The 11,006-nt window shown below is 59.6% G+C and overlaps 1 protein-coding gene across 1 annotated transcript; it reads left to right on the forward strand.

Moving 5' to 3' along the window:
• The first annotated feature begins 6,445 nt into the window (after positions 1–6,445).
• BARX1 (BARX homeobox 1) lies at positions 6,446–9,657 on the forward strand. Its single transcript, XM_058032184.1, has 4 exons — positions 6,446–6,650; positions 8,641–8,926; positions 9,057–9,141; positions 9,493–9,657. Exons 1-4 carry the CDS (start codon positions 6,446–6,448, stop codon positions 9,655–9,657), a joined length of 741 nt encoding a protein of 246 aa, XP_057888167.1.
• The last annotated feature ends 1,349 nt before the right edge of the window (positions 9,658–11,006 follow it).

Raw genomic sequence — 11,006 nt, forward strand, 5'->3', positions numbered from 1 at the left:
GGCCTTGGTGCTGGGCACTGAGCACAGCCCCAGGCCGTGGCACCCCCTGTCCACAGCAGAGCGGGACAGAGGTACAGCTGTCACCAAGGGAGGCACAGCTGTCACCAAGGGAGGCACAGCTGTCACCAAGGCAGGTACAGCTGTCACCAAGGGAGGCACAGCTGTCACCAAGGGCGGTGCCACTGCACTCATCTCTCACTGGAGCCTGCTTTCAGGGGCAGCCACCGCCCTCTCGGCTGGGCTGGGGAAGGAGCTCTGAACCTACAGATCTGTTCATGGCCAAGAATCAGTTCACAGAGAAGAGGCTGTCCCAAAAATACTGCCTGGCCTGAAACCTAATCGTGTATGCGGCAGCTTGCTGGTTTGTATTTCCAAGCATTGCGTCCCTTGTCCGTGAACTAACTAAAAGTAAAAATAAATTAATAAAAATTTTAAATTTTAAAGAGAGAGGAGGGGGCTTTCACAGAGTGTGCCTTACTGTTTGTGCTGGTTTGGGGCCCTGCACAATAAAAGGATTAGGACAAGTGTCACAGCTGGGTACGTGCGTGGCACTCAGTGTGTGGTACCTGATGGCAGCCGTGGGGACAGAGGTGGCACATTTAGGCAGCTGCTCGTTCTGCTGGCTGTTCCAATGGAGATAAAGAAATGGATTCAGACAATAGTGGTTTCAGGGATGGTTTCCTTATGCTTGGACAGAAACGGAGAACACCCAGGTTGTGAAGAGCTGCTGGGGTGTGTGTAGGAGGGAGGAGGATGGACCATGGACCTCGAGGGGCAGGGAAATAAAGGGATTGCAGCCCTCACTCAAACCAAACCGCATCCTCTGAACGTGACTCTCAAAGATAATTCCATAGTCTGACTTTCTGACAAAGCCAGGTGTTCGCAGAAAATCATTTTTAGGGGGATACGTGTTAAATGGCCGCTGATGAAGCTTTACCCAGCCATTAAACATAACTTATTACTCAGGCCTGAGCTATTCCCTCAGCCCGAGTGCTCCTTCCCAATTAGCCCGTGATGTCACGTTTTCCACTCTCTTCGTTGCACTTTGTGGATTTCCTGAATATTAAGTGCCGTGAGGAGGGAGCGGGAGGGAGGCGGCTGTGCCTGACCGCCCTCCTCGGGCCCCGGTGGGAAGGGCAGGGGCTGCGGGGCGATGCCCCCGCAGGGCACCGGGGTCCGCAGTGCCCGGCAAGGCGGGCGGGCACAGCCCCGAGACCCGGGCACAGCCCCGAGACCCGGGCACAGCCCCGAGACCCGGGCACAGCTCCGAGACCCGGGCACAGCCCCGAGACCCGGGCACAGCCCCGCAGCCGGGCACAGCCCCACAGCCGGGCACAGCCCCACAGCCCGGGCACAGCCCCACAGCCGGGCACAGCCCCGAGACCCGGGCACAGCCCCACAGCCGGGTACAGCCCCACAGCCGGGCACAGCCCCGAGACCCGGGCACAGCCCGCAGCCGGGCACAGCCCCGAGACCCGGGCACAGCCCCACAGCCCGGGCACAGCCCCACAGCCGGGCACAGCCCCGAGACCCGGGCACAGCCCCACAGCCGGGCACAGCCCCGAGACCCGGGCACAGCCCCACAGCCCGGGTACAGCCCCACAGCCCGGGCACAGCCCCACAGCCGGGCACAGCCCCACAACCGGACACAGCCCCGCAGCCGGGCACAGCTCCACAGCCGGGCACAGCCCCACAGCCGGGCACAGCCCTGAGCCCGGGTACAGCCCCACAGCCGGGCACAGCCCTGAGCCCTGGCACAGCCCCACAGCCGGGCACAGCCCCACAGCCCGGGTACAGCCCCACAGCCGGGCACAGCCCCACAGCCCGGGCACAGCCCCACAGCCGGGCACAGCCCCACAGCCCGGGCACAGCCCCACAGCCCGGGTACAGCCCCACAGCCCGGGTACAGCCCCACAGCCGGGCACAGCCCCACAGCCCGGGTACAGCCCCACAGCCCGGGCACAGCCCTGAGCCCGGGTACAGCCCCGAGACCCGGGCACAGCCCCGAGACCCGGGCACAGCCCCACAGCCGGGCACAGCCCCACAGCCCGGGCACAGCCCCACAGCCGGGCACAGCCCCGAGACCCGGGCACAGCCCTGAGCCCTGGCACAGCCCCGAGACCCGAGCACAGCCCTGAGCCCTGGCACAGCCCCGAGACCCGGGCACAGCTCTGAGCCGGGCACCGAAACCCGGGCAGAGCCCTGAGCCGGGCAGAGCCCTGAGCACAGGTACTGCCGTGAGCCCTGCACAGCCCCACAGCCGGGCACAGCCCCGCAGCCGGGCACAGCCCTGAGCCGGGCACCGCTGTCCCGGCGGGCTCCGGGCACCGCTGTCCCCGGCGCTGGGGCGCCATGGGAGACGCGGGGACATTTTATTGGAGTTTTAGAAAAGGTGATGTTGAGAAAACAAAGAATTGGTTGTGTTTAAAAGCCTCTGAGAGCTTTGATGCAAGTTTTTAAAAACCCTCCCGAAAGCGCCCCGGTGTTTCATTGATGTGAGCAGCCCCGCGGCTCCGGTGCGATCGGGGGTGACCGGCACCGGGCCCCGCTGCCCTGAGCCGCCACCGGCTGCGAGAGCCCTGCCTGGGCTGCCCCGGGTACCCCAGTGTTTCCCCGGCTGGGATATGTCCCGAGGGATCCGGGAGCCGAGGAGTTGGGGTTTCACTGTTCTCCCCGTCACGGTTGTAGGAGTCGGGAGAACTGCGGGAATTCAGAAAAATTCCTCGTCAAATCGGGGATGAATCAGCGCAGCAAAAGTATTCCCACCCCAGGGAAGATTTTAGAGCACTGGGTGAACTTGTTTCCTTTCTCGTAGCAAAGTTTTCACGGGTGGAAGTGTCATCCTTCTCGGAGTTACTCAGCCGAAACAGAGACATCAAAATATCTGAAGCGTGAAAGTGAGCGAGAGGAGCCTCTAAAAAACGCGTTCTGCTTTTATGCAAAACGAAGATCAGAAGAGTCTCGTAATGTGATAAATGCATCGATAGTTTCTGAAATCAGTTAGGAACATTTGTATAAAAATTATTTTTTAAAAAAGCTAACTAGAAATAGTCTGTTTCTAGCAGCCATTTAAAGCCTGTACCTGGTGCAAGGAAAAAAAAATCAACAAAACAACCCAACCCTAAACAAAACAAATAAACCAACAAACCCCAAAATAACATCAAAACAAGAATTTTAAAAAGCCACTCGGTAAATGAGGAGCAATTTTGTAAATAAAAGTGATTCCATTCTGGTTGCTGGGAGGAAAAAAATTTGGAGTCTGCAGTTTGTTCACGTGGTTGGTCCCTAAAACCCCACGTATGTTTCTGAACTCCCACTCTAAGATGCTGCTTTTTATAAAAGTGAATGAATCTACCACCCAAATCAATGTGAAATAAAAGTGCGGGTTTACATGCTCTGTAAGAGTACAGGAGATCAGACACTACTGCACTAAAAGAAGTAGTAGTAGTAGTAGTAGTAGTAGTAGTAGTAGTAGTAGCAGTAGCAGTAATAATGATAATAATAATAATAATAATAATAATAATAATAATAATAATAATAATAACCTATGTCCTTTTCACTACAGGATTTGTTTTTCAACGATTTTAAATTCCTGACTGTGAGTACGGCCAGATGGTGAAGTTCACCCTCTCTTTCTTCAGTGCAGCTTCGAAATGTTTCAGTAGGAGCTTTTTCAGAGGCGCTATTTTTTATTTTATTTTATTTTATTGGTGACCTGGGGGGCTGTAGGCCTGCTCGCGGGAGGATGTGGGATCCGCCGACCGTCCGTGCTCTCCTGAGCAGCCTCGGGGCAGATGGATCCCAAGGATTACAAAAACTTAAATTATCAAAGTTGATGCGTATGATAGGAAATTATTCCGGGTCTGTACCACTCTGATCCTAACCTGCTCCGGGGTGGGGACCGAAGCATTGTTATTTACAGTTATTCTTGAGCTTTGATTTATTTTAAAGAAACAAAAAGCTCAAGGGAGGCGTGGGTAATTTCTTTTACGTGCGCTATTTGTTTATGAGCGCGCTGGTCTCGGGGGTGAGGTTGTTTAAGCAATCCGATGTGGATTTGCCTTCTCGCTTGGATGTATCCAAAATTCTTCTCAATTTACTCATAATTATTCTCCTCGTTTCATGGTAATAGCTCCAGTGGCCTCTTTGGCCTCGGCCGTAGGAAATCAGCGCTTTGGCATGGAGCACCTTGTGATCTCAGCAGAGCAGATGGACAAAGCACGGCAGGACGGAAACGGGCAGGGTTTGGGGTTGGGATTTTTGGTTTTTTCGGGGGCCCCGTTGGTCTCGGTCGGGGCTCCCCGGAGCGCAGGTGTGCACGGCTGCCCCGAGATTCCCGGCGGGCATGCGGGGAGCTGGGGCGGGATGGAGGCGCCCGGTCCCGCAGCATCTCGGAGGGTCCCGGTGCCGGCCCCCGCTCCGCCGCGTGTCACCGAGATGATGTCTGAGCAAATGACAACCCGCTAACAGCAGGGAGCACCCGGGCGGCTGACGGGGCTTCAGCCCCTTAGCGTTTCACAGAGCGAGTGGCGTAATTTTAAATTGAAGAAATGTGGAGAAACCAGAACGAATCCGCGCGGAACTGCTCCGTACGAGTCGCAGTTACCATATGGAACAGGTTATGTGGGCAGGCAGTGAAGTACAGAGCATAAATTAATTCGTTGTTGTCGCATGCAGGGGTGAGTAGTACAGAGAAACAGCAGCAGGACTCAAATAGCGCTGACAGGAGCAGCAGGGCGGCCTCGTGTTCTCCGCAGTTCCCCGAGCACCTCCGCCTGCCCCTACCTCGATATTTAATTCAAGTTACGGGGCCGGGGGCTCCTGCGGGATGCGGGGCCCCGGGGCTGTTGCCGGCTCTGGGCCGTGCCCGCGGGCCGGAGCGGGAGCCGAGGGGAGCTGCGGGGCCCGCCCGGCTCGGGGCAGCCCGGGGCCGGGAAAGGCGCTCGGACACTCGGGCCCCGACGGCAGCCGAGAGCTGGGACGTGTTCCCCGAGTGCTGCGCCCACGGACGGCGCTGCCGGGTGACCTCCGTGGCCATCGCATCTCGCTCGGGGCTTCCGAAACGGGGCCGGGCGAGATCCCGCGGCTGCTCCGCTCTGCCCCGCGCATCCCCCGGAATACGGGGGAACACGGGCAGAACCCTCTTTTTTTGGTCTGAAATGTTAAAAAAGGAGGCTGAGCTTCCCTTGCCGGAGGGATGAGCCCCGCTGCCGTCGCTCTGCGCGGGCCGGCCTGGCCGTGCCCGTGGGCGCCTCTCGCGATCACCGCCCGGTCACGGTCACGGTCACCCGTGGGCAACCCCGGCCGTGGGCAGAGGCCGAGCGCAGCCGAAGCCGCCCCACGCCGTGGGACCCGAAGCGATCTGCCCGTAATCCATTAGCGCCGACGTTTTCGGGAGGGATTTGGGCGCTCGGGCTCCTGCAGGCGAATCTGGCTCGAAGCAAGGCAGAAATCAGCAGGGGCGGCTCGTGGGTCTCCGCTGTCGTGCGTGAAACAGGCTAAAGGGAATAGAATGAATCACGTTGTACCGAGCAGAATGTCCGTGTAAATGATCTAAAAGTCCAGGGAAGTGCTCCGCTTCGTGCTGGGTTTTGTTTCCTGACCAGCTCCTTTTAGATGTTTACACCGCTCTGACCAGGGCCGGGGGGGAGCTCGGAGCTGGGGGCATCGGGGCCGGTCCCCCCCTGCCCTCGGCCTGCCCGGGCTCCGCCGGGCCCCGGACACCGCCCCGGGGCTGCCCCGAGGGCTCCGAGCGCGGCGGGGCAGGGCCGAGAGGATGGGCCCAGGCTCCGTGTCCGCCTCCATCGGCCGAGGAGCCCCAGAGCCGCCGTTAGCCCGTCGGGGGACGGATGGGGAGGGGGACGAGGGCTGGGACGGGAATGGGAAAGGGACGGAACATTGGTGTGGGGACGGGAACGGGGATGGCGATGGATATGGATACGGCCACGGGAATGGGGCTGGAGCCGGGAACGGGGACAGGGATGGTCACAGGAATTAGGCCGGGACTGGGAGCGGAGCCGGGGCCGGGGCTTCGAGGGGGCCAGCGCTTGTTTGGGTGTCTGCTCTCCCGCAGCGAGCAGAACGGGTAATTTGCTTTATATGGCGGGGGATCAAATGCTGGGCTGTAACCCCGCCGCAGGTACTCGCCCGCCCCGGCCCCTTCCTTCCTCCGCAGCCCCTCCCGCGCCCTCCCCCGCCGCGCTGACGGCCCCGCGGGCCCGGCCGTATAATAGGCGGCCGCCGCCGTCCCGGGGCGGAGAGACGCACGCTGCCCGGTGCCGCGCCCCGAGTGCAGCGGCGGGGACGGCTCCGGGCGGCCGCGCAGGGCCAGGGGAGGGGCGGCGGGGCGATGGGCAGAGCCCCCGCTGCCCGGCTGCCGGCCGGGGGGCTGCGCTAGGGCGGCCCCGGCGGCCGGGGGTCCCCCCGCGCCCCGGGGGCGGCGAGGATGCAGCACCCGCTGGAATTAGGCGCCGCGCGCTACTTCCCGGCCGAAGCCTTCCCCGACCACCGCTCGCACCGCTACCGCAGCTTCATGATCGAGGAGATCCTCACGGACCCCCCGGACGCCAAGGGCGCCGCGCCGGCCGGGGAGCTGCTCAAGTTCGGGGTGCAGGCGCTGCTCTCCGCCCGGCCCTACCACAACCACCTCGGTACGTGCCGGGGGCTCCCCGCGGCTGGGGGCGGCTGGGGGCGGCAGGCGGGGAGGCATCGCCGGCCGGGGCTCTGCGGCGCCTTTGGGAGCCGGGTTCCTCGGAGACAAACTCGGCAATTCCGCAAAGCTGCCGCGGGCTCTGCCGGCCGTGCGCATCCCCGGCGCGCCCGGGCGCTCCAGCCGGGAGCAGCCGCGAGTCTGGGGCCTAAGAGCGACGAGAGCGGCTCTGCCGCTCCGGATCTGCACAGAACGGCGTTTGGATGGCAGGGAAGAAGGTTGTTGTCGATAGCTTTGTTTTGGGGGTTTCCCCGTGTTTTTGGATGAGGTGAGAAGTGCCGGAGCCGAGCAGCGGGGTCTGCGCGGAGCTGCAAGAGGCCCGGCGGTCACAGATTTAGCTGGAAACCCGACTTATGCGTAAACAAAAAAAATCATATGCAGAGATATTTTATATAGTATATAATTATATGCTATGTTTATATAATAATAATAATACAGCAGATGAAAGGCATAGCATTATATGTTATAATCCATGTTTGGATTTTTCTTTTTAAAGGGGTGCCAGCATTGTCTGCGCAGTCAAGTATATCATCCAGGACAAATGCAGTTTATTAACATATTCAAATAGGTTTGGGCGTTTTGTAATTGTAATTGTTTTTTGTTTTATTGTTTGGGAGAGTTTTTTGCGGTTCTTTTTCTTTTTCTTTTTCTTTTTTTTCTTTTCTTTTTTTTTTTTCTTTTTTTTTTTTTTGTATTTTGGTTGGTTTTTTGTTTGGTTGGTTTGTTGGTGGTTTTTTTTTTTGTTTTGGTTTTGGTTTTGTTTTTTTTGGTTGTTTTTGTCTTTGTTTTTGTTTTTTTGCAGTAGTGTTTAATGCATTTTGAAGGCTATTACTTAATATACTTTAAAGGCCGATATTTAAACGGATGATGGCGAACGCTTTCACTTTGCAAGCCATCTTCAACTGCAGAGCCGTAGCTCTTCATCCATTGACCTGAACAGAAAAAGACTATCCCAATCTCATTTTCTGCCTTTAAGAGAAAAAGCAGAAAGCGTCAAGCCTCTCTGAGAAAGGGAGCAGCATGCGTTAGAATACCTAGAAATTAGTTTTATTTTCAGGATGAACTATTCAGAACCGCTCGGAATAGCGGATCAGATGAAAGGCTCTTTACACCCCTCAGGCTCAGTTCCGCTGCGATAGGTGGGAGCGGGATGGGGCCCGGTAGGAAGGGAGGCGATTTCGGGCAGGCCGAGGAGAGGACCCCGCAGAGGCTTCCCCAAATCCCTTCCCCGGTGCCGAGCTCGCTCGTGTGGGAGGCCGGGCCGAGCGGGACCGCAGCCCCAGCCCACCCTCAGGCCGGGGAGCGGAGCGGGGGCGTCGGGAGGGACCGGGCCGGGCCGAGCCGAGCCGGGTGAGGGATTTGAGCCGAGCAGAGCCGGGCCGGATCGGGGAGAGCTGAATGGAGCCGAGCAGAGCCGGGCCGGATCGGGGAGAGTTGAACGGAGCCGAGCAGAGCCGGGCTGGATCGGAGTGAACAGAATCGAGCCGGCCGAGCGGCGGCCCCAGCCCGCTGGAGCAGCATCCTCGGGATGGCTCGCTGTCCCCTCCCCGGGCGCCCCTTCACATGCTGCTCTTCACGGAGTGGGATAGAGATTATTGCCAGGTCGAAAATATCCCGAAAACTCCTAGGAAGGGAATCCTGGGACCGTGGCCGCCCCCGCGGGTGGCCGAGCTCAGCCGGGTCCGGCACTGTTGGGTGGCACCGAGGGGATCGCTTTTGGGTTGGTTTGAGTTAATTGAACTTGTAACCACCAAGTAACTCCGTGATTAGCATGCGCTGGTGGAAGGGTAAAGCGTGTCTGTGCCGTGGAGGTGGCAGAACCGGGGGGCTCGGGGCCGAGGATGGAGGGGAAGGGCCCGGGGCTCCTTCAGGGGCCGCTCCCCGGGCAGCCCCCGCTCCCTGCCCGCGCTGACCGTCGCTCTCTCCCGCAGCGGTGCTGAAGGCGGAGCCGGCCGCCGTGTTCAAGTTCCCGCTGGCTCCCCTGGGCTGCTCGGGGCTGGGCTCGGCGCTGCTGGCCGCCGGCTCGGGGCTGCAGGGCGGCTCCGCCTCGCCGCATCTCCCGCTGGAGCTGCACCTCCGCGGGAAGCTGGAGCCGGGCCCGCCGGAGCCGGGCAAGGCCAAGAAGGGCCGCCGCAGCCGCACCGTGTTCACCGAGCTGCAGCTCATGGGGCTGGAGAAGCGCTTCGAGAAGCAGAAATACCTCTCCACGCCCGACAGGTAGGCCACGGCCGACCTCGGACCCGGGGCGCCACGCCACGGGACGGGGCTCATTTTGCTTGAAAAAGTCGGGAATCTGCCATCCGAGAGGGAAGCTGCCGGCCTGACCCCCTCTCTCTCTCGCCCGCAGAATAGACCTGGCCGAATCGCTGGGGCTCAGCCAGCTCCAGGTGAAAACCTGGTACCAGAACAGGCGCATGAAATGGAAGAAAATAGTAAGTGCCCCTTCTTAACAGTCCTTCCCCTGGGCGCGCCGTGTCCGCGTTCGAGCCCTGCCCTGCGGGCTTCGTCCTTCTGCATCTCGGCCCTGGCACGTTTAACGATAACGTTAAGGATAATTATAATAGTAATGATGACGATGGCCGCAATAATAATATGCCCCTGGTCTTTAACACCGCGTCCCCGGTCCAGCATCTCCGGGGCTCCTGCCTGCCGTCCCTCCCGTCCTGTCCCGTTGTTCCGCTGGGCCCCGGGGCAGCCCGAGCGGAGCCGCACCGGCCGGGGCACGGGCGAGAGAGGGGCTGCCGAGCCCCGGGCCCTTCCTCCGCCCCCTCCTCGCCTCGCAGGTGCTGCAGGGGGGCGGCCTGGAGTCCCCCACCAAGCCCAAGGGCCGCCCGAAGAAGAACTCGATCCCCAGCAGCGAGCAGCTCTCGGAGCAGGAGCGCGCCCGCGACGCCGAGAAGCCGCCCGAGAGCCTGGGCTCGCCGGCCGAGGTCAGCCAGGAGGAGTGAGGGGCAGCTCGGGGAGCACGGAGGGCAGCTCGGGCCGCGGCTGCGGCCGCCCTCGGGACTCTCGGACGCTTTGGCCGCACTCCGGCCCCGCCGGCCGCGCCCTCTCCGCGCTGGGCTGCGCCGCGGCCCGAGGGGCCAGCAGGACACTGGATCCCACCATCCGCATCTACTCGCGCTCTGAAACCCTGTGGTGCCCCTAGTTATTCGAAAACTGCATTTTATGATCAGTTTTATTAATGCGAAGATATTTACTTTATTTCAATAAAGTATTTTATGAACTATTGCTCTGAGTAGCGTAATGCTTTGAGGTTGATTTTTAAAAAAATTGTTGGGCTCTTTTTTGTGTTTTTTTTTGGGGGGGGATTTTTTTGGTTTTTTTTTTTCCCCACGGAGGCAGATTAGAGATTCAAAACCAAGTTCCAGGCAGAGCTACAGAGAAAGTGCAAAGCGCAGTGGTACCGGGAGGATTCTCTCGTGGTTTTTCGCCACGGTTCGGCTGCCCGTGGCCGGGAGACGCCAGACCCTCGGCCTTCCCTTGGTCAAATACGGATGCTTTCGGACTTTAAAGATACATTAGTTGGTGACAGAAGGCTAATTAAGTTCTGCACTGCCCATCCTGAACGGTACTTAAAAAAAAAAAAAAACAACTCTTAATTGCTGCTGCGATAAAGCGATAAAGCAGCAAAAATCCTAGTACGAAATCGTGGCTCTTTGTTGTTCGGGTGGGGGTTTTAAAATTTTGTTTTATTTTTTCGCTTGTTTTCCCCGAGTCTCTTCTCCACGTTTTCCGCTGGGATGTTAAATTACAGACCATCCACCGAGACATGCAATTACTGCTATTCTGCTAAGAAAAAAAAAAAAAGAAAAGAAAATAAAAGAAAAAAGCAGCAGCGCAGGGAAGAACGAGAGGCGGAGAGCGAGGGCCGGGAGCGGCGGGATAGCCCCGGGCTGAGCCGCTGCTGCGGGGCCGCCTCGCAATTAACGGCGGTAATTAATTAACGGCGGTAATTAACAGCGGTAATCAGCGCTCTGGGCTCAGGGCTGGTCTCTGCCCCCCTGTCCCGGCCGAGCGGGATCCCTGTCCGGGACAGCGGCTCCGGGAGGCTCCGGCCCGTCCGTGCTCAGCGGGGCACGGGCACAGCACGGCCGGACATTCACCCCAGCCCGCCCCGCATCGCCGCGGAGGAGCCCTCGAGGTGAATCTGCCGCTCTCCTGCCGGCCCTTCCAGTTCTCCTCGTTTCTCTCTCCGGCCCCGCTGCCCAGCACGGCCCGGCCCGGGAGGTGCCCCGAATCCAGCCCGGGACAAATCAGCCCCCGGGATGAGCGGTGGAGGACACGGCCAGTGCCA

The sequence above is a fragment of the Melospiza georgiana genome, chromosome 11, assembly GCF_028018845.1.
Source record: "Melospiza georgiana isolate bMelGeo1 chromosome 11, bMelGeo1.pri, whole genome shotgun sequence".
In the NCBI taxonomy this organism is placed as follows: Eukaryota; Metazoa; Chordata; class Aves; order Passeriformes; family Passerellidae; genus Melospiza; species Melospiza georgiana.